Raw genomic sequence first — 27694 nt, forward strand, 5'->3', positions numbered from 1 at the left:
TTTCTTTTGATTATTTTAATTTCTTCTATGTAAAGCACTTTGAATTACCATTGTGTATGAAATGTGCTATTCAAATAAACTTGCCTTGCCGACTGTTGTAGTCATGGTTGTTGTGTCATCCATGTATGCTCTGATTGGTGGTAGTCGACAATCTGGCTGCTGAAAGTTGAGGTTCTCAACTAAACGCTAATTTAGATTCTTTTCTCTCTTATGCTGGTTAGTCTGACCGGGTTCACAAGTATCATTATGTTCATCACTAACTGTGCAAGTCCTCCTCTTCTCTATAACAGGGGTGCTGATATCCTGCAAACTGTGGTTTGCTTCCTGGCGCTGGATTTCATTTGACTGACTGACTGACTGACTTAATTAGTTAATTTTTTAATCGATTGTCAGTATTATATATCATATTATATTGTTTCCCTAAAATTTCACCTTTTTTCTAAAGATTAAAAAACAGAATATTAAGTCAAGTCAAGTTTAAAACCTCTCTAAACAGACGTCCAGGCAATACATCTGATTGACAGAACGTGAATTTCATCTGAGAAATTATTTTAAGTAATTAAGATGAAGACACTGGTTGAAGGTTTGTAAAGCTACTGGATGTAAGGACCAATTTAGAGTGATCTATGTAAAGAGGAGAGAGGTGTGATCTAATATGATCTAATATCCTGTATTATCTGAACAAAAAATTCAGAAAATTGTGTACACATGTCAAGATTCACATCAGGAAGTGAACTAACCACAGGATTAAGAACCGAATGTATGGTTTTGAATGTATAATTTTGGTATTAATTTTGGGTGAACTATCACTTTAAGGACATTGTAGAATACTTATTGATATTTTTCAAAAAATAAAAATAAAAGATGTCCTTGTTACAGTGTAATTATATATATAAGTACAGAGTAATATTAATTAACTTCATGTACTTTACTATTAGAGTTAGGGTTAGGATAAGGGTTTGGTTTAGAGTTTAAATATTAGTACATGTAACATAAATCACAGTAATATAAAGTGTTACCAAAAAAATCTTACAAAATGTTTGATCTGAATAAGATATGATCATTTTATCAAGATAAAATGTTTTTTAATTTTTTGCTAATTTGGAACAGAAACGAGGGCAGCAGGGCCCTGACCAAGACTCTGTCCAGCAACACTGCTTTCGAGTGGCTTAAAGCCCAGTTCTTCCACAGGAATCCCAAATGCCCGCAGCTTTGCTTCAGAAGTCTTCAGCAAGTCATTATAGGCCTGTGGACAGAAACAGACAACTACACTTAACACTACAGATATTTTGGGTAGGTATATTAGGCAGTTTGTCTTTGTCACAATCAACATCTAGTCAGATTTCAGTGATTAAACTTTCATTTCAACATCCATTCTCGTAGACAAATTAGGTTCCCGTCTTATTCTAACATCTTTATTACAGTTTGAGACCAATTCACACACACACACATTGATTGTTAATTGTGAATTTCCTGTCAACAGATCTGATAAAGCAGCAAATGGAAGTGTCAAAAAGTGTCAAACTGTTTAATGTTCTGTCATTGGCATAGCATGGATTGGACAGGAACATTTGAGGCACCATATAGGGTCTAAAGGCCCGTTCACAACAAGAACGATAACTATAAAGATAACTACTGTATCATCCAAACCAGTGCACAATATCGTTGTTTATTTTATGCACATGCTGCATTTTTGTCATCTGCCACTTAAAATGCTCGAGTTCTTTAAAGCTGGATGGATTCTGATTGGCTGTCAATGTTTTTGTTCATCAGCTGGAAAAAAAAAACATTCCAAAAGTGTTTCCAACAATATTGTTTGCCTGTGCCGATATCGTTATAGTTGTGGTGTAAACTCTGCTAATATTTTATATTTTATAACCTTGGTTCCCTGAGATGAAGGATCGAGACATTGCGTGAGAGATGATGCTATTGCGAAAAGTCTGATTGGAATAACGCTCTAGCACTGCAATGGCAAATGGCCTTCAAGTGCTCGAATTAAGGGCGGGATCACTCCCTATATAAGGCAGTGCTGAACGACATTTCCTCAGGAACGGTCAACTAAAAAAGCAACTCACGAAAAACCATGAGCATAAGTAACACGGCATGATAGCAGCGTCTCATTCCCTCAACTCAGGGAACCGAGGTTACGTCAGTTACAAGGTTAACTCGTTTGGGACCCCGACACTCGCGGCCGCCCGGGAAAGCATAGCGACCATTTCCGGATCCGGCTCGGCTAACGCTACCACACCCGAAGGGGGCAACGCAGTCGGGTCATCATCTCCAGAACATGACGCTCTCCCTCCGATGCAGCGATCGACATCTGGTCCTCCGGCAGAGCCCTGAAGGAAACGACTGGGACCACACGAGATGGCCCAGTGCGCTCTTCCGGAGGCTCCAATGGCAGCGATGCGGAGGAGTGAGGAGCCTGTGGGGGTCTTTCACCCTGCTGGACATTCCTCACTGTAACCCTCAGACCACCAATGGGATAAGCCGAAGTAGCCTTCTGAAGTGAACCAGAAGAAGAACTAGATCGGGGAATCTCCAAAGGGACTCCCCCTCGTTTGAGGGATCTTAGTCTCGACCTAAGCATCGCAACGGTCATGTTCCCACAGTGAGAACATGATTCGTTCACGAACGCTGCCTCAGCGTGCGCAAGGCCCAAGCACGAGAGACAGCGATCGTGACCATCAACCGGCGGCAGATATTGACCGCATCCAGAAACACACGGATGAAACATCATCCTGAAAAGGACGCGATTTTCACCCGTGTTACTCTTTTAGAGAATGCTCTCTTATTGTGCTGAAGCACGCAGGGATCAACGCGGCAACACAGCGGGGAAACTGCAAGCCCGCTGTGTGCACTCAACCGAATACCAGCTGTGAAAACAGCTCTTTTGAAAGAATTAGATAGCGTGTAATCACAACCGGCAGCCGGGAGCTCGCGAAGATCACTGAAGCGCCGTCACACCAACACAGAGAGATCCAGAAAAAGAGCAGACTCGTTGAGCACGAAGAAAATACTTTCTTGAAACTCATTCACTCAGAGGACACAACCGGTCGGCTCCGAAGCAAAAAGCAAATGTGTGTGCGCTTGCTTCCGCTTTATACCCGCACTGGTAGGCGGCGCGCACATCTTGTGTGTAAATCTTGCATTCCACTGTTTATTGGCTCGTTTTAGTTCACTCGAAGGCAGTTGGTCTCCCTAGTGTGATCCCAATTTGTTGGAAACTCCTCCGACGAGACGTAGGAGTTCCCACGAAAGGGAACTCAAAATACCTCAACTATAAAATAATTCAAGTTTACATGTTTCTTGAAAATAAATCCTGTAGAATTCAACCAGCTGACAATTTCGAAACTCCCAAAGTGTTTCCTGTTTTGTTTGCCTTATGGCTGAATAGCCGTTGGGAACGGTCCATATGGGCATGATGTCTAAGGCTAACATTACGCTGTCACTGTGTAAGCGAGTGGCACGCTGTGACATGCATTTCAATTTGCTGCTGTAAAATGGGGCTTCGCTTTTCGAGCAGTTGAATGAGAACTAGGCGTTGTATACAAGGCCTTTCACATCGAAGTAAAATAATGACAAATGTTTTATTTGTTTGTTTGTTGAATTGCACTGCTTGAAAAAATATTCATTACATTAACAGTGCTTGCATTTTAATGCATAATATTTTTATGGCTTGCACTTTTATGGGCTGAAATTCAACCTGGTTGTATATTTAAGCTGTGAATATTTCAATTCAAAACATTTCACACACATTTTCATTATTAAAAATTCAATAATCCATATTCTCCTTTCACCTCCAAAATATTCATTCTGTTTGAAAATACAAACTATAATATTCGACAAGGATTTTTTTTTGTCCATTTTATTTCGCTTAAATTTGCTTCCACAGATTCAGTGGTTCAAATTCAACAGAAAATTCAACATTTGACATCCGGGAACGGCAGGAATATCAGTAGATAATCATTACAAATACTTACCACTTGCTCCATTTCTGTACATCCGTTTTTATGAATGAATGCTCTACCCATTGCTCTGGTCTTCGTTAACAGTCGCTTGCGCCCCCTGCTGGTGAGGTCGACTAATACCTATGGAGATTATGAATCGGCAATCTATTGATATTCCTGCCGTTCCCGGATGTCATTCTGTCGACTTTGAACCACTGAATTTGTGGAAGTCAATTTTTAAAGTGAAATAAAATGGCACAAAAATTGCCTGTCGAATATTAAAGGTTGTAACAGAATGAATATTTTGGAAATGAAATCTAAAAGTTGAATATGGATTATTGAATTTTTAATAATGAAAAAGTGTGTGAAATGTTTTTAATTGAAATATTCACAGCTTAAATATACAACCATGTTGAATTTGCATTGAAATGTAAGCAGGGTTATTTAATGCAATGCATATTTTCTCAAATAGTGCAATTCAACAAACTTTTTTGTTTCAAAAATTTTTTAATTATTTTACTTCCATACTTTCGGCCTCTGCTCTGCAGCAAGGAAGAAAAAGACTATTGCATTTCTTCACTTGAAAGGCTTAGTCATGAAAAAAAAATTGACTTCATTGCCCAACATGCAGGGGAACATGACAAGCTGAAAAAGACCCAGCGTGAAGCACTTTTTGTTTTTGAAAAACCTGAATCAGCCATTTGCCACATGAACTACCAGGAACTGTGAAGAGTGACACATGGAAACATATTTAACAGCTATAATTCATTTCTAGTGATACAAAACAGGACATCTTAACATCTTTGGGGAAAATGTAATCCGTCTCTTGCGCGGATTATTGTGCTTTTAATACTTATTTTTATATTATAATTAGACAGCGTTTTAATCTTTAATTGAACAATAATTGAATAATTTAATTGAACAATATTTGATAGAAATAGGCCTTTTGTGTACATAAAGTCTTAGATCTTTGAGTTCAGCTCATGAAGAATGGGGGCAAAAACAAAAGTGTTGCGTTTATAATTTTGTTCAGTATACATACAAAAGTGTAACCTTTATAGGTTCAAACCAAAGAATAAAACGCTGACTGACTGGGATCTAATTAAATAGGTTGTAAATGAGCTCCATCACTGCATGTGCTGCTAGTTAAACCATTGGTTACATTTGTAGCAATTTTGCACTTTGACAGTCGGTTTGAGATATAGGCTATATTTGCGTATTGTGTGTCTTTAAATAGTTTAAATCATAATTGTATTTCAGTACATTGTTTTAAATCCCAAATCTTTTACTATAACATTCTTCATTAACAATAATTCAGTTATTTGTAATACACAATGCCATTGTGAATAAATAAATAAATAAATAAATAAATAAAGTCATTTAAATATAGCTAGCTACTTTTTGATAGTAACTTGTAGTGTAGCTAACTACTTTTTCAGAAGTATGAGTAGTAGGGCTGGGCGATATGGAGCAAAAAATATATCTCGATATACTTTGCTATATCTCGATATACGATATACATCTCAATATCTTTACAGGAAAAAATAACCCCCCAAAAACTACTGCAAATACAAATATGCCAAATACCACAGTCTTTTTTTTATTGAAGTGCAAAGAGGTAGGCAGTTCATGTATGAACAAAGTGCTTCTGCGACATTTAAAAACAAAATCCCTGTATACAAAATTAATAATTTAACTGTAAAATAAAGGAAGAAATAATACATATTGCCTTCTTTTCATTCAAAAATGAAACAACTCAACTCAAGGTAGGCAGTGGATATAGGAACAAAGTGCTTCTGCGCTTTTTCCATGTTGAATGAGACAACACGCGAGCAGTGTTGACAACTATTTTCAAAAGAAAGTAGCTAACGCCTTCCTTAAAAGTTAAATGTCGCTAGATAATGTCATACGCCAATTAGCATATTCATGACGTCATTGCGTCGTTCTGCCTGCCTAATGTGTTTTCTCTCTAAATTCATGCTCACATTCTGTATTTTAACATAATATAATATGATATAATATAATATAGCCGAATGTCCAATAAAGCTGTTCTCATTTCCTATATTATTTTTGTCAGACAATAGAACAAGTGAATAGTGAATGACTACATTTTTTTATATGTGTAAAATTAACTGAATTGAGAGAGTTCGAAAGAAAGGAAATTAAAATGGTCAAACAAAACTTTAAATATAAATCACAAGAGCAGCAGATAAGTGACAAGTCCGTGGAAAAACAAAAAACTGGCGGGCGCTCAACACATGAATGTGCTGCTGCTCGTCTCAGCCATTCACTGAACAAACTAGACGCAGTTAGAGAGAGTGACGGCAGGGAGAAAGCAAGAGCTCGCGCTCGCCGAACAGTTCTGGCAACATCTGGAGGTTACTGGGGTTTGTCTAAAAAGTCGCTAGATTTGTCACTAGTCGCTCTTTGGGAGAAAAAAATTGTTGCTAAAGGGGTCTGAAAAGTCGCTAAAATAGCGACAAAGGCGCTAAGTTGGCAACACTGCCGAGGCAGACTGATCTCATGAAATGGTGTATGTATGACACGCCAATTCGTATTTCCATTTTTGGCGTGCTATCAACACGCATAATCGCTTTTCAGCGTGTTTATCAACGCCTTTGACTTAACGTTATATTACTGTATTATGTATATATAGATATATGACCTACCCCAACCCCGTCCCTAAACCTACCCGTCACTGGGGTTAATACCATTTATGAGTGTTCTCCTACCATCCTAGGAAAAAAAAGATCGCTCCCCAGATGTAGATATACATTTTGCTTCGTTTCGCTCGGACATTTAACGGCGTACACATACACGCGGAATCACTCGGACATTTAATGGCGTACACATACACGCAAAAGATTTCGGCGTGGACATACACAGATTTGTGAACATTTCACAAATCTGAGGTAGAACATTCAAACATTTGTTATTTTCCCTTAAAATAAATATCTGAATAGAAAAATATATTTCTTAGTTTCTGCATGTGCTAATGGGGGATATTGTTTAGTGTAAAGTGACTTTGATGGCACGTATCCTCAGCACAGTTTGCAGTGCAGGCTGCAATATTAATATTACATGTTTGTCTCAAGACGCATATCTGACAGTGAGTTGACAGTAAATCTGCATCCTAACTCAAGCTAATACTACTATGTTAAATGTATGTTCATTAAAAAAAACAGTAACTTCTCTTAAAAAACAAAACAAATTTCTGACTGTTTGAATTTTATTAAAATTAACCATTGGTCATCCAGTATCATGCATTTAGATCATAACCACAGATAAAACCAGGCATAGCCTATAGCACCTCACTATCATGGCAAAATGTAACTTTATGGTTTCTATGGTATTTATGAAAAACAGTAGCCTAAATATATTATTCAATACTGTAATTATATTCCATTAGTCCTTTAATACATTTTCTACATTAATAATACAATTCAATTTGTATGTCCCACATTTCATGGTGCAGTTAATATTACTAGGCTAACGTTACAGTCAATCCATGGTAAATGGATTCAGTTTCAATACAGATTCTGACTGTATCGTTGCGCACAGTGTTTCTCCTGTTTGTCAGCGCTGTTTCATCTGCCTTTAAACTGGTTTAAATCACTGAGACATTTGTGTTCTTCACTGATCAAGCGCGTCTCACTGGATCTCGTGAGCGAGACGATCAGAGTAAACGCGTCTGTTCTCGTCATAGACAGTAAAAGAAATGGACACAGCGACCCCATTGATTTCAACGGAGAAAACTGAAGCCCGATTATTGCACTTCCTGTCTGATGGCTGAGCGACTGTGCAGGCTCAAACTGAGCATGACGACAGTCTGACAGTTGTAAATCTTCTAGTAGCTGTGCCAAGACAAATCTGAATCACCTGATTCCTCAAACACGTTGTTGAAATATTTTGTCCCGTTGTTTTTATGGACTCTCTATCTATGGGCTTCTCCCTTGACTTTATGCCTCTATGTCCCCCGATTGCCTCATAGACAGTAAAAGATTGCCTGAGAGCTTCTCCTCCTGTCTATACGGTAATTTCTCTATTGTGCGACAGAAATTTGCGTGGTTATGACGCAATCGTTAGCCTATTTTTAGAAAAACGGCTTCTACGGAGCCATAACTTAAGATACAAAGTAATGGAGCCTTTTATACATTGTCGTGTTTATTTAGAAATAAATAATGGACAAATGAAGTCTTTGGACGCCTCAGATGTAAAGTTATTCGCTGTCAAAGTGACGCCAAAATGAATGGGAGCCAATGGAATGCTAACAGCAGTTGAAGTTCTGCTACATTGGCGGCTCCCGCGAGGCTTCAGTACCCGGCTGATGGATTACCCGCTTGGTTCTCGTGAGCTCGCGCTGCCGTTTGGACTTTGAGCCGAGCGGATAAATGGTCCATGTGGTGTGCGGTTCAAATGAGTTTCGTTCCGCTTTTGGCGCATAAACATTATCGAACATTTATCGAACTCTTGATATCATTTTATCGTGAAAAATTATATCGCAATAATTATCGTTATTGTTTTATCGCCAAGCCCTACTGCCAAGGAATCTCCTCAACCACATTCAATGTGCAGCACCACCTGGATGATGAGACGGCAGCCATATTGCAACAGAACGCCCACCACACACCAGCTTACTGGTGGAGAGGAGACAGAGTGATGAAGCCAATGTGTGTGTATATATATATTAGGGGTGAAGCCGAACCCGAATACGGTATTCGGAAAGGCACAAATAACGTGTTTTTACGAATACTTATTTCGAACAAATACTTTAGAAAATATTTGTATTCGGGAACAAGAAAAACTTTATATCAAAAAGCTGCGTTTCCTCACGAGACCGCAGTTCGCGAGTGAGTGAGTGACGTTCAGGAAGAGGTGACTGACACAGGCTGCTCCACACAGCAACAGAGAGGGCTCGGCTGAGCGAAAAAACACTTAACTGCATTACTATTTTTGTTGAATAGATTTTTGTACCTTAACTGGGTTCCGGAGGCAGTTTATAATTTTCGGGAAGTGGAGTTTGATCGGGAGATTATTTCATTACGCTGCATTATTGACGTCTGCAGCCGGGTGCTCTCATGTTCGCTCTGTTTACGTAGCTCTGTTAGCTCCGTAATTATTTGTTTTTATTACATGGCTTGGTTGAATTCTAATGTAGAATGCGGTCTGTTATTTCCATGGTTATTTCTTAATAACAGACCGCTGCTAAGTATAACACACCGTTGCCACGAAAAACAGAGCGTTGCCATGGATTCTAAACGTAGAGACGGAACGGACTATTTTTTTTAGCGGAAGCAATACAATAGTTTTTAAATCAATAAACTCCTTTTTAAATCAATATTTTGAGTCAAATTATTGATTTATTTGGTAGGTAGCCATGTAGTAAGAGGGATAATGTATAGCGAGGTGGTTGTTATAGCGAATACAAACCCTTCAAGCTGATTCAAGACCCCTCCGCTTCGCGTCAGGCTCATAATCAACCGCCTCGCTATACATTATCCCTGTCTGTTCAGAGTCCTCCAACAAGGACGGGTGGTGGTGGGATTCATAATGTTCACAATGGTATTTTATTAGTTGTTGGTTTAACCATGGATGAGGTAATGGCTGTTATGTTATTTTCTTTTCAATGACGTTCCTTGGTACATGTTCATTGCTGGATTTATATAATTAAAGAATACTTACACTATAACGTAAATTAGAAGTGTAACGCAAAAAAGCTCGATTTTTACGCCTATTTTGGATTTTACTCGAATACAAATACAAATACTTTTTCCCCCTCAACAAATACAAATACAGATACAAATACCGGCTGCTTTGCACACCCCTAATATATATATATATATGGGGATGATTAGGAATGTAGTGTGTAACAAAATTAATATTTACCACGATACCACAGCAGTATAATCCTAAACTTTTGCTGTGTTTCCTTTATTTTACTGATGACTGCTATTCAAACCTTGGAGTTCAATGCAGGACTCGCAAATTGCTTGCTCTAGAAAGACGGTGTTCAAAATACTTAGTTTTGAGTTTTATATCGTGTTGGTCTCCTGCTAACTGGCTAACTCACATTATTACTGTCTTACTGAAATACTTATTCTAATCAGTTGTAGACCACTGATTCAGTTCCAGTTCAGTAGGTCAGTTCAATCAGACCTAAAACTGTGTCTATTTATGCAGATTGTCTGTTGTTCTCACTGATACAGTTTCCACATGTTCACCGCAGTAAATTAGAAAAATACTCAGTAAATAAATAAGTACAAGTAAAATAATCGGTTTGTTGATGGACATGTACTTGTTAATGCTGATGGTGAGGAATTACAGTTGCAACATCTCATAATGTACCTCAAACTGAGTAGTGTATCATTGAGAAACGCCCTGCTCGAGTCGTCCTTGCGATGGAGGTTCGGGTTGAATAACTAGTTCTTTCAATGTTTCATCATCACACTCGCGGTCAGATTGATCTGGTAAAATCGACGTCATTGTTCATTATGGTCTTTAGTTTACGGTGTAGAAAGCCTCAGGACAAGCAGAGGTGATGTTGTTATGGCAATGGCCATTTTTGTGTTCGACACGTGCACTGTACACAGTAGGCCAATCACAACAGACTGAGCTGTCTGGCCAATCAGAGCAGAGTAGCTCGTGGAAAGGAGCGATTTAGAGAGATTGATTCATCTGACGAGTCGTTTAGAATCACTGAAAATGTGGTGATGTGCAAATGTATATTATGAGAAAATGAAACAGTTTTTTGACCTCGGATGCATGTAAACCTGTTGTAGCAGACTCCAAAATAACATTAAGAAACTTTAAAATACCATAATAGGGGCACTTTATACCCTATACAGCGCATTATACAGAAATAGTTTCTCACCTTGCAAACTCGTGCCACTTCATACTGTAAGTCTGTTATAGTATGGTTTTTGGACTCCAAAACTTCCTAAACAAAAATAAAAGTCATAACTGTAGACACACATTAACAAACAGTTTTCATCTGTATGACCAAAAATTGAGTATTTTAAGTTCCCTTTCGTTGTCACTCCGAGTTACGTCGGATGACGACGAATAGGGTTTTGCTTAGAAAGCCTATCAACCTCGAGTATTACAAAACGAGCCAATGGCAAAGAAATGTCATGGGTCTGTGGGATTTGCATAGCGTAACACCGCCCTACCTCGTGGGTATAAAAGGAGGACACTGGCAACATGCAGATATGTTTTCGCTCCGGAGCCAAGTGTAATTCTTCACTCCCTAAGCCATCTCTGATTTTGTCATCTTCTTACGAGACGAGCAAACTCTCCAGTGTTGGTGTGACGGCGATCTCCCGGTGAGTGCACACTTCCTGCTTATCTGTGCGTGGTTTGCCAGTGAGTGTGTTTCTCCGTGGGCGCTTCAGGACTTGAGTTTTTCTCTCACAAAAGAGCTTGCACCCGGCACGTCTTTTTAAAGATGCCTCGCCCGTGCACTTCTGGTTGCGGTCGATTTGTATCTGACTCTGATGGGCACGAGAGCTGTCTAGTGTGTTTGGGCATTGATCACGCTAGAGCAGCGCTCGTGAATGAGTCATGTTCTCTCTGTGGGAACATGACCATCGCAACACTACGATCGAGACTCAATGACCTCGTAAGAGTGAGAGCCCCCTCATCCACAACCCGATTTAGCGCCTCCACGAGAGGCTCTACTTCGGCTGGTGGCCAGGGTGATCTGAGGGTGACTGTGTGGAACAAAGCGCCGACTATCTGTCCGTGCCCCACAGCACCTTCCTCAGTGTTGCAACCTGTGAGTGTTCAGGGGATTACCCCGGGACCATCTTCGGGTGCCCCGCGGGTTTCCTTTGGCGATCCAGAGGAAGACGCTAAGTCGATTGCAGTATCACAAGGCGGGTCTGAGTCATCTGGAAGTGACGACTCGTCACTGCTGCCATCTTCGGGTGTGAATACTGCTGTGGCTCAGTCTGATCCAGAGATGATGGCCATGCATTCCCGGGTGGCCGCGAGCATCGGTTTAGAGTGGACCCCTCCGCCCTGTCCCGAGCGCTCATGGCTGGACGATTGGTTTTTGGGTGCAGCTGCTGGTTCCCGTCCGCAACCTGCCCCAATGCCTTTCTTCCCGGATGTGCATGATGAAATCTCGAAGTCCTGGAAGACTCCCATGTCTTCTCGCGACCGCTCGTTGATTTCATCCGCCATCGATGGGCCAGCTGCCCGTGGGTACACTGGGCTCCCCCCGGTTGAACGCTCTGTTGCGATGAAACTGTGTCCTCAGAGTGCTTCTTCTCGTGGCGAGCCTAAGCACCCATCCGAAGCCTGTAGATTTTCGTCTACGTTAGTGGCGAAGTCTTACAGAGTGGCGGGACAGGCAGCTGCTTCTCTGCATGCCATGGCCACTCTGCAGGTCTATCAGACCCAGATGCTAAGGGACATGCACGAGGGTAGGACAGACCCAGGGCTCTTCGATGAGATGCGCGCCGCCACCGACCTCGCTCTCCGGGTGACGAAGGGGACCGCACGCTCCCTGGATCTGGTGATGTCCACAGCCGTGGTCCAGGAGAGACATTTATGGCTGAACCTGGCTGACATGCGGGATGCCGAGCGGTCCCGGCTGCTCGCCCCCATGTCCCAGGCCGGCCTATTCGGCAGCACCCTAATGTGGTTAAAGAAAGAAATAACACATCCATCCCTGAGCACACAGAGTTCTCGGACAACACGGTGCGCCGCCCCCGGGCCGTGCACCCCTCGTCCTCCTCTGTCCTAGAGCCGGATGACAGTGCGCGCTGTCCCCGGACCGTGCCGCTCTCATCCTCCTCTGTCGCCAGTCCCCTGGCAGAGCAGACCCCCGTGGAACGTTCGTCCTTCCCTGGTCTCCTCTATCAGGGCGCGGTCAATGACTGTGCCCCCACACCGGGCCGCTATGCCGTCCACGTCTGGGCCAGTCATTCCGCCTCGCTGCACCACCGATGGGAAGTCTGTGGTTCGTATGACCCCGCTGGTACAGTCGCTGGGAGCCTGGCTAGAGCTTCCCAACCTGTCCCGCTGGGTCGCTCGGACGATCGGGCTCGGCTACGCGATTCAGTTCGCGTGGTCTCCTCCCCACTTCAGGGTCAACTGGGAAAAGAGCAAACTTTGCCCTGTGCAGAGGATCTCTTTTCTCGGTATGGATATCGACTCGGTCGCCATGTCCGCGCAGCTTACGAGCGAGCGTGCGCAGTCACTGCTGACTTGAATGAGACAGTACGAGGGCAAGAGTGTGGTTCCACTGAAACTTTTTCAGAGGCTCCTGGGGCATATGGTATCTGCAGCCGCGGCAACGCTGCTCGGATTGCATTATTTGAGACCGCTTCGCGACCGAGTCCCGAGATGGACATGGCAACACGGCACCCTCCGAGTACCAGTTGCTCTGACCTGCCGTCAGACCTTCACCCCGTGGTCGAACATCAGGTTTCTACGGGCCGAAGTGCCCCTGTAACGAGCTTCCCGGCATGTTGTTGTAACGACAGATGCCTCCACCACGGGCAGGGGTGCCATGTGCAATGGACGTGCTGCCGCGGGCTCCTGGACAGGACCCCAGCGCCTATGGCACGTCAATTACCTCGAGTTGCTGGCTGTACGACTTGGTCTGCGCCGCTTCCGGACCGTGCTCCAGAATTAACACGTACTAGTCCAATCAGACAATACCGCCACTGTAGCGTACATCAACCGTTAAGGTGGTCTACACTCTCGCCGTATGTCGCAACACGCCCACCACCTCCTCATATGGAGTCAGAAGCATCCGAGATCGCTTCATGACATTTATATCCCCAGAGCCCCGAACTGTGCAGCCGACGAGCTCTCACGGCTTCAGCCCCTCCCGGGAGATTGGCGACTCCATCCCCAGTCGGTTCAGCTGATTTGGGACCAGTTCGGGGACGCACAGATAGATCTGTTTGCCTCTCACGACTCGACCCATTGCACCCTATATTATTCCCTGACCGAGGGCACGCTCGGCACGGATGCACTGGCGCACAGCTGGCCGCGGGGCCGCAAATATGCGTTTCCCCCAGTGAGCCTTCTTGCGCAGACCCTGCACAAGGTCAGGGAGGACGAGGAGCAGGTCATTCTGGTTGCGCCGTACTGGCCCACCCGGACCTGGTTTTCCGAACTTGTACTCCTCGCGACAGCACTTCCTTGGCCGATTCCCCTGAGGAAGGACCTCCTTTCTCAGGGACGGGGCACCCTATGGCACCCTCGTCCCGATCTTTGGAACCTCCACGTGTGGCTCCTGGACGGGACGAGGCAGGTTTGAGTACCCTACCACCAGCGGTGGTGGCTACCATCACTTCCGCTAGAGCGTCGTCCACGAGACACGTCTATGCGTTTAAGTGGAACCTCTTCGTCAACTGGTGCTCTTCTAACCGAAAAGACCCCCGGAGATGTTCGATCTGTGTCGTGCTTTCCTTCCTTCAAGAAGGGTTGGAGCGAAGGCTGTTTCCCTCCACCCTGAAAGTCTATGTTGCCGCTATTGCCGCACACCATGATACCATCGAAGGTAAGTCTGTGAAGAAGCACGACCTGATCGTCAGGTTCTTGAGAGGAGCGAGGATACTAAATCCTCCTTGCCCTCCTCTTGTTCCCTCTTGGGACCTCTCATTGGTTCTAACTGCCCTGCAGAGTGCTCCCTTTGAGCCTTTGCAATCGGAGGAGCTTAAGTTCCTGTCAATGAAGACTGCGCTCCTGGTTCCATTGGCCTCCATCAAGAGGGTGGGGGACCTGCACGCATTCTCCGTTGACGGAGCGTGCCTGGAATTCAGGCCGGCCTACTCTCATGTGATCCTGAGACCCCGGCTTGGATATGTGCCCAAGGTTCCTACCACTCCCTTCTGGGACCAGGTGGTGAACCTGCAAGCGCTGCCCCTGGAGGAGGCAGACTCAGCCTTGGCACTGCTCTGTCCAGTACGCACTCTCTGCGCTTATGTAGACAGAACGCAGTGTTTCAGGACCTCAGACCAGCTCTTTGTCTGTTATGGTGGGAAGCTGAAGGGAAGGCTCTCTCCAAGAAAAGGTTGTCTCACTGGATAGTGGACGCCATTGCTTTGGCATACCAGCAGCAAGGTCGACCGTGCCCCCTTGGTGTGACTGCCCACTCCACCCCGAGTGTGGCGTCCTCTTGGGCTCTAGCGCATGGCGCCTCGCTAACAGACATCTGCAGAGCTGCAGGCTGGGCGACACCGAACACATTCGCCAGATTCTAGAATCTCCGAGTGGAGCCTGTGTCCTCTCATGTACTCGCTTCAACCAGCTAGTACTGGACACGCTCAGGTGTCTTCGCTTGCTCGCCATTCCACTCCACGGACTGGATACGTGCGATATTCTCCTCAGGTGAGCTTCCCCGAAAGCCCTGAGTTCCTCCTGCACTCCTGATGTTGGCGCCAGTGTCTATTGCCTGCGCGTCGGCTAGGTGCCTCCCGTGTGCATGGTCCCTCCCCTGAGCGACCCCCACATGTGTATTTCCACTGTAAGCCTCTCTGAGCCTGTGTCTTTCCCTTGGCAAGCCACCTTGCCACCCCTGGGTTTGAAATATTGGACACCCCAGTGTTCTCCATATGCATCCCTCCGGGTCATATGTGTATTCTCTAAGCACCCCCCCCCCCTCCGGGTTGGCAATAATTGCATATTCCTCTAAGCTATGGGTTATGCTCCCAAGTGTACCTTGGTATTCCTGTGCTATATAGGAGTCCTTCGGCCGTGCCAGTCTCATGACAGGGATCTCAGATTTACGCAGGGCACTGGAAGACAGCCGAGAAGGTGGCATGATTGGCTCGTTTTGTAATACTCGATGTTGATAGGCTTTCTAAGCGAAACCCCATTCGTCGTCATCCGACGTAATGTCTCCGTTCCCTACTCAGGGAACGAGGGTTAAATACATAACCGAGACGTTATCTCTGCATGAACACTTGGATATGCGTCAAATAATAGCCCATTTATCCAGGTTAACATTACAGCTAATGTTGGTTAATGTTAGGCTACTACTTCAATGTTTCATATGATAGGCCGTATTTGAGGCCGGTGAATAATAGGCGAAAATTTGGATTTACTGCCTGGCATACTGTAATTACTACATGGACCAGCCGTGTTAACGATCTGTTCGTTACAGACTGTGACTTCACCACTTCCTATGGAGTTTTTTTTCTGGAACTAGACGACTAATTAAAATTTGGTCGGTTAAGCCTCTTCTTGTCGACTAGCGCTTAATCAGCTATTAGGGGGCAGCTCTACTATATAAATGTACCTCCAGTTTATGGGTGACCACACCGAGGGTAGTAGGGTCCAGGTTGGAAACAGACAGCACCTCACTGAGCTGGGCTTCCTTCTTTTCCAGCGTATCATTGAGTGTACTCAGTTTGCGCTCCAGCAGCAGGTTTTTGAAGCCACTTTTCTGCTGAACCTCCAGGATGGCTTTAGTGAACTTCCTGTACAATTCGTCTCGCTCCGACTGAACCTGCACAACAATCTTTAGCTCTTACACTTGCAGCAGTCCCAATGAATCACTATGAACAGATAAAAACTTTAAGAGACAACTGTTATCCAGTATAGTAATGTTGTAGAAAAATACAATAAAAACAAAAAAATACAATTAATAATTACTTTGCTGATATGTATTACAGTGTGTACACCAAACAGAGATTCTTGTTATGTCATGGCAGGCATGTTATCAAGATGAAGAGGAAATATGTTTTTTCACCCTTGTAAGTTGTCATAACACCATTATGATAGATCAGTGTTTTAAAAGGTCTGATGCTGTTCCTCCAATCACCTTAGTAAATCTCTGCACCAACACTTCATGTTCCCACTTAAGCTCCTTCAATTCTCTTTCAAGTATTTTGAGACGAGCTCTCGTTCTCTGACAGCAGAACACAAAGAACAAGATTTACATACATTACTAAAATAAATTAAAACTTTTGTTATAATTAACATTTAACATTATGCCACGGTTCACAGTCAGTACAATACACTAGAATTACTAAATTTACTGAGACCCTGAACATACAGTTAGAGCACTCTTGTCCTTCTCATAGTTGGCCAGCTGTTTCTGAAGCTCTGCGACTTCCTCTTTGGCCTTTTGTGCTGGCTCTCTAAGCTCCTTATTCTGCTTAAGCACTTTCCCCATCTCTTTATTTATTTTCTCCTCCTTCCTTTTCATGTCCTTTAACTCTTCCTGCACACATTCCATCAGAAGAGAAAATAAATAAGAACTGACAAATAATCACTTCCTGTACCTCAGCTGGTAGCATGACACCAAGGAACAAACATACTTGCATTTATACACTGCAGTATTATACTTTTTTATAGCTTGATTACCACATACATAAATGTAGATTTAATAATTGTGCCAATGCAATGATGACTATGAATAAAGTTACAAAAAACAGATCTATGAGAGACACTATGTTATTTGATTTATAATTAATACGGAGAAATATGTGTTCACGTGTGCGTTTTCACCTTGAGCGAAGTGATTATGTCCAGATTTTTGTAGACTATGTCATTGAAGTAGTTTCTGATGTCTTTGAAAGCTTTCTCGTGATTCTTCATAAGCATGTTGATGTGGCTGTTCTTTCGCTCCTCAATCTCATGAATCTCTGTCTTGTGTCTTAGTTCTTCCTCCTGACCCAGCTTCTGCATCCTTTTCTCATATTTGGATCCAATTTCTGTGACAACATTTTCACTCTCATTTTTAATCATTAAAGCAAGCCTTCACTGCCTATACAAATACTGTGTTATACAGGCAGTATGTATTTAACTAAGAATATTTGCTAATAGTAATTACAATAACTGGGTAATAACTGGGTAATAACTAGGTACTAACCCTGAACCTACCCCTAAACCTACCCTTAACCCATGTACTTACCTTATATTACCCAGTACTTTCTAGGTAAGTACACTGTAAGTACTGTACTGTAAAATGAAGCGTTTCCGAGCTGTGCTCGTGAAAGTGCCAGCATTTTTGGTGCACGAGCAGCACTAGTGCGCTGCCTCAACGCCGCCAGCGAAACTGCCCACGTTTTGCCGCTTTCCACACATCTCCTATTGAAAATGAACTAGACCTTCGCAACTGCTGCGTCTTGTGTGGAAGGGCTTTTACACAAAATAGCTTCAAGCTGTTCAATTCTATTTGTATATAACGTATAAAAGAGGCAAATGAAATATAAATGTAAGATTTATGATAAATATATATAAATATAAATGATAAATATAAAATTGCATACAGCATATTGCAGCCTGAGACTGAAAACTATTTACATGTATTATTTACTTCTCAAAAAGTAGTTCTATAAAAAAAAACTGTTGTTAAAATCTAGCCCATTTAAATGTATAAAGAAAGTGATTTCACCTCGTACTTGTCTGGCAAAATCAGTTCGCAGATCAGTAATTTCCTCAGCGTGTTTCTGTTGACAGACAATTTTGTTAATTGTCATGAGAAATGTAAATCAGAAATGTAACTGTCATTGTAATCATTATATACAGGGTGCGAATTGGCTGGGGGGGGGGGGGTAATGGGGGTGCTGTGTTGGGCTGGCGACCCTGTAATGGGTCATAGTCATGCCATGAACATTTCCTGAGCAGTTGACTTAAATAAGCTTACAAAACATTGTTCATTCAATGATGTACATGGACGGAGCAAGAACAAGTGTTCAAAATAAATTTCCGCATTTAAGTTGAATGATAAAGTTTGTCGTCTTTAATGCTGTTAAACAATGTACAAAGCCAACTGTTTGCTGAAATATACAAAACATTAACAGCAACACTGAAATAAAATGCGTTTTGTTTCTTACAGAATCATAATTGGCTGTCAGAAAGAAAATGGTAGCATTTTATTTAAACTGAGAATAATATAAAGACTTTTACACACAGGGTGTGTTATAAAATGTTTGATAGGAATAAATATAGTTAACTAATAATGAGAAGACACCATGAGCCAGAGAAATAGAACAAAGAGGGCACAGTTACTTAGGATTTACACTTGCAAACAAAATTATTCAACCCCACAGAGGCTGCACCAATTTACAAATGTAGCCTAACATTCCCTAAAGATCCAGAGTTTAATATAGTATTTTTAATTTTTTTCACAATACACTGTATATGTCAATATGTCATAGTTACTCAACCCCTATTAAACATTGCTGTTTTTCTAATCACTTACTAGTATGGTAGGGTACAAAACTGTGTTAGAACACAATTAAGCCTTTGGAAACTATAACGACAATTAGCTTTAGATGTGACATATGCATACATTTAGCACATGCATTTGCTGATGTTGAGTAGCAAATAAGAGATCTCACAGAAGATAAAAACAGAAGGCTATAGATACATGAACTTTTCCACAACACTAAAGGCTCAAATACTGTATCCTTCAAGCCAAATCGAAGAACAAATTGATGTGATATAATTTAGAACAAAATCAGGTCATAAAGTTTGTTTTGGCCTGATTTTGTTTGAAATGACGTCACATTAATTCGTTCTTCGACAGCTAGCCAAAGCGAACTTTATGACCTGATTTTGTTCTAAATTATATCACATCAATTATCATCATGGTTCAGTAATGGTATATTTTTGGTGGAGCAGTTGTTTAATAAGCAAGGTCTTTTGTTCAGATATTCAGAATTTCTTTCCAAATAACCAATAAACCCAAAAGAATACCATTTGCTACAGTAATGTGAGCTATTCCCTCTGGTCTATGTATGCTTTAAAAAAAACCTGTAGTTACTCCTCCTCAGTATCTTCTGCATCCTTTCCTAAACCTTGTGATTCTCATGTAGGTCAAATTTGATGAAAGCTAAAAACTATAAAATAAGATCTTTATTTCTTAAGAATTTGATTTCTGTTCCACCAATTTGTTTGTTATAATTGGAAAAAATCTGTGCCCGGTTGCATAAAGCACCTTAAGTGTAATTTTCCCTTAAGTTCGCCCTTATGTTTCCCTTAAACCTAAGGGTGTTGCAGAAAAAAACCCTTAAGTGTTACTTAAGGGTTTCTTTAAGTGAAACGTCATAAACCCTTAGAATTTCCCTTAAAGGGCTGGGAGGGGTGCAGTCCGGAGGAGCGCTCCTGGGAAAAATCTCAAAACATCCTTGACCTGTCTCTTCTCGCCACCTTCCACCAGAATCACCCTGATCGTCCTGCTCCCAGTCCCGTGGAAGACCACGTCGCCGTCCAGGTCCTCGCTTCGGGAGCCGCTCGCAGGGGGGAGGGCTCTGTCACAATGCGCTCCACGACGCCCTCTCCTGGCCTCACCAGATCTCTCTCTCCTGAATTCTAGGACTTCATTTCCCATCACTCCCGTCATTAATCATCTCCTTCCATCCCTGTCTCATCTCCATCATCACTGCCACCTGTTCCCACTCAGTCTCCTTTATCTGGACCTTGCTCCCCTTTGTTCCCTGCGAAGTCTTGTTTCTGCTACGGCGTGCACCTCTGAGCATTCTTCCAATCTCTGTGTATTCCTGGTTCCTCGATCCTAGCCTGTTTCCCCGTCTACTCTATGATGATTGCTGCCTTCCTACGACCCTTGCCTACGACCCTGGTAACCTCTCCGAGTTTGGACTGCCCCTGTATATTTCTCAGCTCTGTGCTTTCTCTGTTTCTGTCTGTTTGAGTTCATCATTAAAGTGATTGCACATGGATCCGAACGCCTCTGACTCTTCATCACAGAAGACTTCGCCACTTCAGGATCCAGCAACCTTACATCGTCTAACCACAGAAGTCACCAATCAAGCTTCCGTACTGATCGTTCATCAACAGCAGCTTGAGAAATTAACTTCACTTACCGAGGAACTGGTGAGATCCATGCGGTCCCTCACGACGCAACCCGACGGCGCTGCTCAAACCACTGCACCTCCAGCTCAACCACCGTCCAGTGTGAGTAACGTTTCTGCCTCCAATAATCCTCGTTTATCATTACCCGACAAATACGACGGCTCGTCAGCAACTTGTAAGGGTTTCGTCCTGCAAAGCACCCTGTATATTAACCAGCAATCCCACCTCTTTCCAAACGACGACAGCCGGGTCTCTTTTATCTGCTCGCTGCTGACTGGAAAGGCACTGGAGTGGGCGATAGCGCTTTGGGCAGGTGGTCACCTTCGTTTTCCCTCTTATGATGATTTTCTCGTCCAATTCAGAGAGGTTTTCGAGCATCCCGCCGGCGGAGAGGAACCGGACGAGCTTCTATTGTCTCTTCATCAAGGAGGATCTTCAGCGGCGGATTACACCCTCACCTTCCGCACACTTGCTGCACAGACAGGCTGGGGAGAGGATCCTCTGAAACTGCTCTACCGTAAGGGTCTGAATTCCGATTTACAGGGAGAACTGGCTTGCCGGGATGAGGGGAGAACTCTGTCAGCTGATGGATTTAACCATTCGCCTAGATAATCTGATGCGAGTGCAACGCACATCGCTCAAACACCGGGTCGTTAAAAATCCCTTTGCCAGTTCTGAGCCTGCTGCGGTGAGTTCCTGTGTTCATTCCCTAATTCTCTTATTTTAGAAGTATCTCTCTGCTCTGATGAAGGGATTGTTAAATGTAAATGCATTGATTGATTCTGGGGCAGCAGGAAATTTTATTGACCTCGCTTTCGCTAAAGCTCATAATTTCTCTCTCAATCCATATGAACCCCAGGTGGCAGTGGCAGCATTAGACGGGCGACCTTTGGGATCAGGCAAGATACAGTATGTCACTCAGCAGTTAACCCTTAATGTCGGCACTCAGCACTCGGAGACCATCCAACTCTTCACCATAAATTCACCGCTGCACCCTGTGATTCTGGGTTTCCCCTGGCTGGAAAAGCACAACCCCTACATTTCGTGGCCCGAGAGGAAGGTAATCCAGTGGTCATCTTTCTGTTTAACGAACTGTCAACCTGCTGTCCTAGGTCCTGAAACTGTTTCCAGCCGCTCTGAAAATCCTGACCTGTTTGGGGTGCCCACTGAATACTATGATCTTGCTCTAGCCTTTAGTGAGGGAGAGGCCTCTCAACTACCTCCTCATCGACCTTGGGATTGCGCCATTGAGCTTCTTCCTGGAGCTGAACCGCCCCGTGGGAGAGTTTACCCATTGTCCCAAACTGAGACCGACTCGATGAAGTCTTACATTGAAGAACAACTCGCTAAGGGCTTCATCACTCCTTCCACTTCTCCTGCCTCAGCTGGGTTTTTCTTTGTCAAAAAGAGGGATGGAGGTCTCCGCCCTTGTATTGACTATCGCAGTCTCAACGAGATCATGGTCAAGTACCGCTATCCTCTGCCACTGGTCCCCGCTGCACTGGAGATGCTCCGCACCGCCAAGTTCTTCACCAAACTGGCCAAACTCCACGACGCCCTCTCCTGGCCTCACCAGATCTCTCTCTCCTGAATTCTAGGACTTCATTTCCCATCACTCCCGTCATTAATCATCTCCTTCCATCCCTGTCTCATCTCCATCATCACTGCCACCTGTTCCCACTCAGTCTCCTTTATCTGGACCTCGCTCCCCTTTTTTCCCTGCGAAGTCTTGTTTCTGCTACGGCGTGCAACTCTGAGCATTCTTCCAATCTCCGTGTATTCCTGGTTCCTCGATCCTAGCCTGTTTCCCCGTCTACTCTATGAATGTTTGCTGCCTGCCTACGACCCTTGCCTGGTAACCTCTCCGAGTTTGGACTGCCCCTGTATGTTTCTCAGCCCTGTGCTTTCTCTGTCTGTTTGAGTTCATCATTAAAGTGATTGCACATGGATCCGAACGCCTCTGACTCTTCATCACAGGTGCAGTGCATACAATCTTAAAAGCGTAGTCTTGCCTAATCTTACCTGTTTTGTTGGCTTCTTTCTTATAGAAAGAGCTCAACTCTTTTTTTGCGACCACCAGATGTTTTCGTATTTTTTAAGGACTTCCTGAACCGTCCTCTTCACGTCAAGATTCATTGCATTGATTTGTTCCGTTATTTCTTCCCCCTGTTTCTGTTTTTTTTTTTTTTTTGCAGCAGCAGCAGCAGTTACATTGGGATTTAGTTTGCTTTTCAAAATGTTTTCTTTTATCACATTCATCAAGAAGAATGCATTTCTCCTCTATCCAATTAGGCTTTCTCTTTTTGTTTTCTTTTTCCATTCGATTTTCTAGCCTACTTTATTTGATGAAACTGCGAAATTGCTAGTGTTAGTGTTTTGCGTATCTATGGCAACAACAGACTTTTATAAGGTGAATCCAGGATCGCTTTCGTGAAACACTTAAATGTTTCCCTTACCTAAGAGAACCCGTTTAAGAGATTATATGCAACACCCTTAAAGGAGAACTCCGGGCAATTTTTAAGTTAATCTTGATCGTTAGACCTTTGTGAGTACTGACTATAGAAAAAAAACGAACCGGATTGGTGCTTGCTACTCGGAGGCTGCGACCGCGAATGCCCAGAGCTCCCACCCAGCTAAAATGGCAGCTATGGGGGCATGGACATAAAGAGCGTTTTTGAGCCTCTTAACAGACACAAAATGCAATTAAAATGTCTGTCCAACATGAACAGGGACCCTACATGTGAATAAGATACGTTTAGCAACTTAGCCATTGTTTCAACTCACCTAAATAGTCTTTTAGACGGCAAACTGTAGTCTCGCGCTGCAGTCCCGTGCTGTAGCCGGAAAAGGTAAACAATGTCCCGGTGGGAGGAGCGTTGATCATGTGCGACGAGTTAAGATCAGAGTTGCTTACAAGTGAAGAAGAAATGGTTCGTGTTTGTGCCTTTCCGAATTGTGGCAACAGAATGCGAAAATATAAGAGCTTAAATTTTCATTGTCTTCCTTTTCATGACCTCGAGATTCTGCAGTTGTGGCTAGTTGTACTTCAACTTGATGTGCAAACTCCCGTAGAAGTACTACGCGCTAAAGATTACTTTTGGATATTCTTTATGAAAAAGATTAGGTTTTAAAGTAGGTTGGATTTTTATAGACCACTTGATTAAAATGTGGATGAACGGATACATTTGATTTTTACTTTTGATACTTGAGTAAGATACTAGTCAGAACTGAATAGTTGATATCTGAATGACAGATCCCCATAGAAGTCAATGGCAAAAATGACAAATTGTAAAAGTAACAAAAGAATAGTTACTAGAGCACTATTGAAATAAGTACTAGTATCTAATGAATAAGTACTAGTATATTTTAAAAAGGTACTAGTATCTAAAGAATAGGCGCTAGTACCTAAAGAATAGGCACTAGTATCTAAAGAATAGGCACTAGTACTTATTTTTTAAATACTAGTATCTATTCCATTAAGTACTAGTAGCATAAAAATAGATACTAGTAGGTTTTAAGGATTAAATGTTCAGACGGCTTGCCATAAGCTTAGCTAACAGAAATATGACATTGACAGACCCGGCGCCACCCAGTGGTTAAAGTAGATTATGTCCAGCCTCCCTCTAGAGAGAATAACATACATTAGGAAATCTAAACAACATTTATTCGATAGGATTTGGTGACCTTTCATAGACTTTATTAAAGACTTAGATTTGATAGATGATTCTTTGGACTTTTGAGACAAGGAAACCTGTAGTTCCACAATTTAAGCTTAAATTTAAATTTCACTTTAAATAAAAAAGGAAAAATTTATACTTTGAGATAGATTATATGTTATGCTATGTTTTTATTTTTATGCTTTATGACCTATGTTGAAGAGAGAAGCGTTGTTCACTGTATTAGTCCTGCTTAATTCTTGTCTTTTAATGGGTTTAATTTCATGTAATGCAGTCATTATGTTTGCATGGACAAAACTGCTGAAGACGTATCTTTTTCGGCAGCACTTGATTCAGTAGTACTAACACTTTCTCTTCTCTTCTATTCTATTTAAAAAAAAAAAATGCACTAAAGTTAAACTGAGAGGGGTTATTGCACTTACGTATTGTTGTCCTACTGTTAGTTTAACTGCTTCTATTGTTCTCATTTGTAAGTCGCTTTGGATAAAAGCGTCTGCTAAATGAATAGATGTAAATGTAAAATGTAAATCTGTATTAACAAGATTGTGATTGTATTTACATAAAGAAAATCTGAATAAAGATATTTTGGCAAAAAAAAAAAAGTTAGTTTTCTGTGCCAGTGTCGGCTGCAAAGATGAAGTTGACGATGCCGACTCGTCATTTCCGCAGTAGTGGATGCACCTTTAGAGAGTAATGCACTTTCATACGGATTACATAAGCATTGAGTATTTGTTTTTGAATCGAATTGGTTCGTTTAAAAGTGGACATTTCAAGCTTTCTATAGATATTTCTCATGTCTGTGAGGCAAATATAAGCTAATTTAGGGTTAATTTATGTGACGCACTGCAGTTCAGGGAGACCAAGATGGCAGAAAACGCCTTTATTATACGAAAGCACAACGTTTTGTTGTTATTGAGAGTGTACACAAATACAAGTAAACCCTTTAAATTATGCATTCCTCTTATCTGTATGACCAAAAACGACAGAGCACCATAAAATTACTTGCTTTTGATACTTTATGTAAACTAATTATTACTGCCTCATTCTTATTACATATTTATTTTGAGTCATTTTAAAGGGTATTCACTTAAGTCTGTTTTTATTACCAAAAAAAATATTATCTGACTACTCAATTAACTGTCAAAATAATTGATTGATAACTCCATAACAAAAAATTGTGCTAGTGAAATCCCTAGATTAGTTAAATGACAAGTAAAATGCACCTGCATTGCTTTGCATTTTGTGGCTTTCAGTTGAATAAAAAACAAATTTTCCAGTCATTTTTGTCATTGAATATTTAAATATTTCTTAAATATAATGTTTCTTAGTTAAAAATGTCTCCTCTTGAACCCAATATCATCTATCGTCTTGTTAGCTAAGTGGATCATCACACCTCTAATATAATCCTAGTTGCATTGTAAGGTAGTCAGTCAACCCCCATAAAGGCCAATGTGTAATTCGCACCCTGATTATATAATATTATAATCATGCACATACCAGATGAATGCTCTTGAGCATATTCTCACTGGACAGCTCCTGCTCTTTTAAGTCAACTTTCAAGTTGCGCATGTCCTTCTGGAGATGATGCTGGAGGACAGCATTCTCCTTCTGCAGCTGTTTGGTGCTGACAACACTTTCAGCCTTCACCTCAGACAGCATGTTTTGCTGTTCATACAGTAAGTGCTTCACCTTCTGCTTATAAACCTGAACAACAACAGATTCATGTCACACAAAGTGTTCATTATAAGCCCACATGCAATTAATTGAGGAGAAAATTAATTTTCACCACAGGACTCTTCTCAATACCTTAATTTCCACTTGATGGCGCTCCTCAGCCTCCTCCAGATCACGCTCTCTGTTTCTCAGCTCGCACTTATTCTCTTCCAGATGTCTTTTGGTTATTTCCCAAAATGTGTGGATCTTGTCCCTCTCTAGCTGGAAATAGTTGCGTTCCTCTCGTTCTCTGTCCAGCTCCTCTCGCAGACGCACAATGTGCTCCTCCAACTACAAAACACCCATGAGTTGGGGATATATATATATACAAATTCCAGAGAAAAGCAACTCTAAATATGAGAAAATCACACCTGTTCTTTGGACATCTCCTCTGTCGACAAGCCATCCACTACTGTTGGAGTTCTGCCCTTTGGGGACTTGTTGGACTTTTTCTTTGGCGGCTGGAATATGAACATATAACGTTTCATACATCATATAATACATTTCAATTTGCACATTATCAGACTTTGGCTTTTGTATTAACCGATGAGCTAGCGTCTCACCCTTGGACCAACAACAACAGCGATACTAAGCTTTATTTATCCCCGGTTACATTTCTTCTAACAATAAATGAACGATTTCACAAGTCCAATTTCATTATTATTTAATATTTGCTTACCATTATTTGTGAACGTGTTATCACCGCCTAAAATGAAAACAACGGTTTCCTAGCGACATGAAAGCTAGGCGCATAGCAGTATATACATAGAAACCTCATTAATGGTTGTTTCTATGGGCAACCATAGACATAATAAATACAGACGCCCTATTGGCCGCTTTGGACCGTTGACTGCGATGCGTCAACGCGTCCGCCATTTTGCTGAGGGCAAGACTGTGCTGTAAACAAAGGCAAGTGTTAACAGCTGAGCTGCGGTTGTCCTGGATAAAAATAATAATAACGTTTACATTTATCAACCGATTTCAGTGGTTTGTACGTGGTGTACGTTACTATTACTAATTATATAATTGCCAAATACAACCAGAAAAAAAATTTCAGCCTTGTTTGTGAAAGGTAATTCCCCGAGACCTGTTTTCTGTGTGGCGATTTGTACAGCCCCAAGCAGCACACGAAGCAGTCATTTTTCTCAGTTCTCGTAATGAGAGGTACGGGAATGTTGCCCTCCGCAATATGGCAGCGCCGTATGTATTTATGTGGACAACTACCGTCTGCCATATTGGAACGTCAAACATGTCCGTAAACACTCGAGAGCAAGTTGACTGTGCATCTAACCGCAGTCAGACGAATATCTATATCGGCAATAGACTAAAGCAGATGATTTTTGCTAAACTAACACGACATTAAAAAGTTACTATAGTAAAAGTAAAAAAAAAAAGTACCATAGTAAAACTGTAATATTGAGTTAATATAAATCTTAAAATATATAACCTGTGAATGTTATCCTATTTCTTCGGGAATTTAAATATGGGTGGTTTCACAGCTAATTGCGGCACAATTATTATTTTCAAAGTCCCATAAAGTCTTGTTCTTACTGTGAATGACGACACGCT

At 42.2% G+C, this 27694-nt stretch overlaps 1 protein-coding gene across 4 annotated transcripts; it reads right to left on the reverse strand.

The window, feature by feature from the left end:
• Window positions 1–27694, reverse strand: drc4 (dynein regulatory complex subunit 4). 4 transcript variants are annotated; one of them, XM_077204365.1, is made up of 11 exons: window positions 27677–27694; window positions 26497–26586; window positions 26219–26416; window positions 25910–26116; window positions 18313–18367; window positions 17424–17629; window positions 16969–17136; window positions 16735–16821; window positions 16210–16419; window positions 10822–10887; window positions 1–1246 (listed from the first exon to the last, which is right to left on the reverse strand). In XM_077204365.1, the coding sequence occupies exons 2-11, from the start codon at window positions 26509–26511 to the stop codon at window positions 1097–1099; spliced, it is 1362 nt and encodes a 453-aa protein (XP_077060480.1). In that variant the 5' UTR covers window positions 26512–26586; window positions 27677–27694; the 3' UTR covers window positions 1–1096. The 4 variants fall into 4 exon arrangements, with proteins under 4 accessions (XP_077060480.1, XP_077060479.1, XP_077060478.1 ...); XM_077204364.1 differs by lacking the exon at window positions 27677–27694 and adding an exon at window positions 27213–27300; XM_077204363.1 differs by lacking the exon at window positions 27677–27694 and adding an exon at window positions 26805–26919.

Source organism: Siphateles boraxobius, unplaced genomic scaffold (genome assembly GCF_051911475.1).
Source record: "Siphateles boraxobius isolate OS27281-9 unplaced genomic scaffold, OSU_SipBor_1 5, whole genome shotgun sequence".
NCBI classification, from domain to species: domain Eukaryota; kingdom Metazoa; phylum Chordata; class Actinopteri; order Cypriniformes; family Leuciscidae; genus Siphateles; species Siphateles boraxobius.

Bases quoted from the DNA above. Each gene is read 5' to 3' on its own strand.
- drc4 (XM_077204363.1), bottom strand. The intron at 26,117-26,218 runs GTATTGAGAAGA...GTTGTTGTTCAG, and splicing joins GCCATCAAGTGGAAATTAAG to GTTTATAAGCAGAAGGTGAA. The intron at 18,368-25,909 runs GTATGTGCATGA...GTCTGTCAACAG, and splicing joins TGCTCAAGAGCATTCATCTG to AAACACGCTGAGGAAATTAC.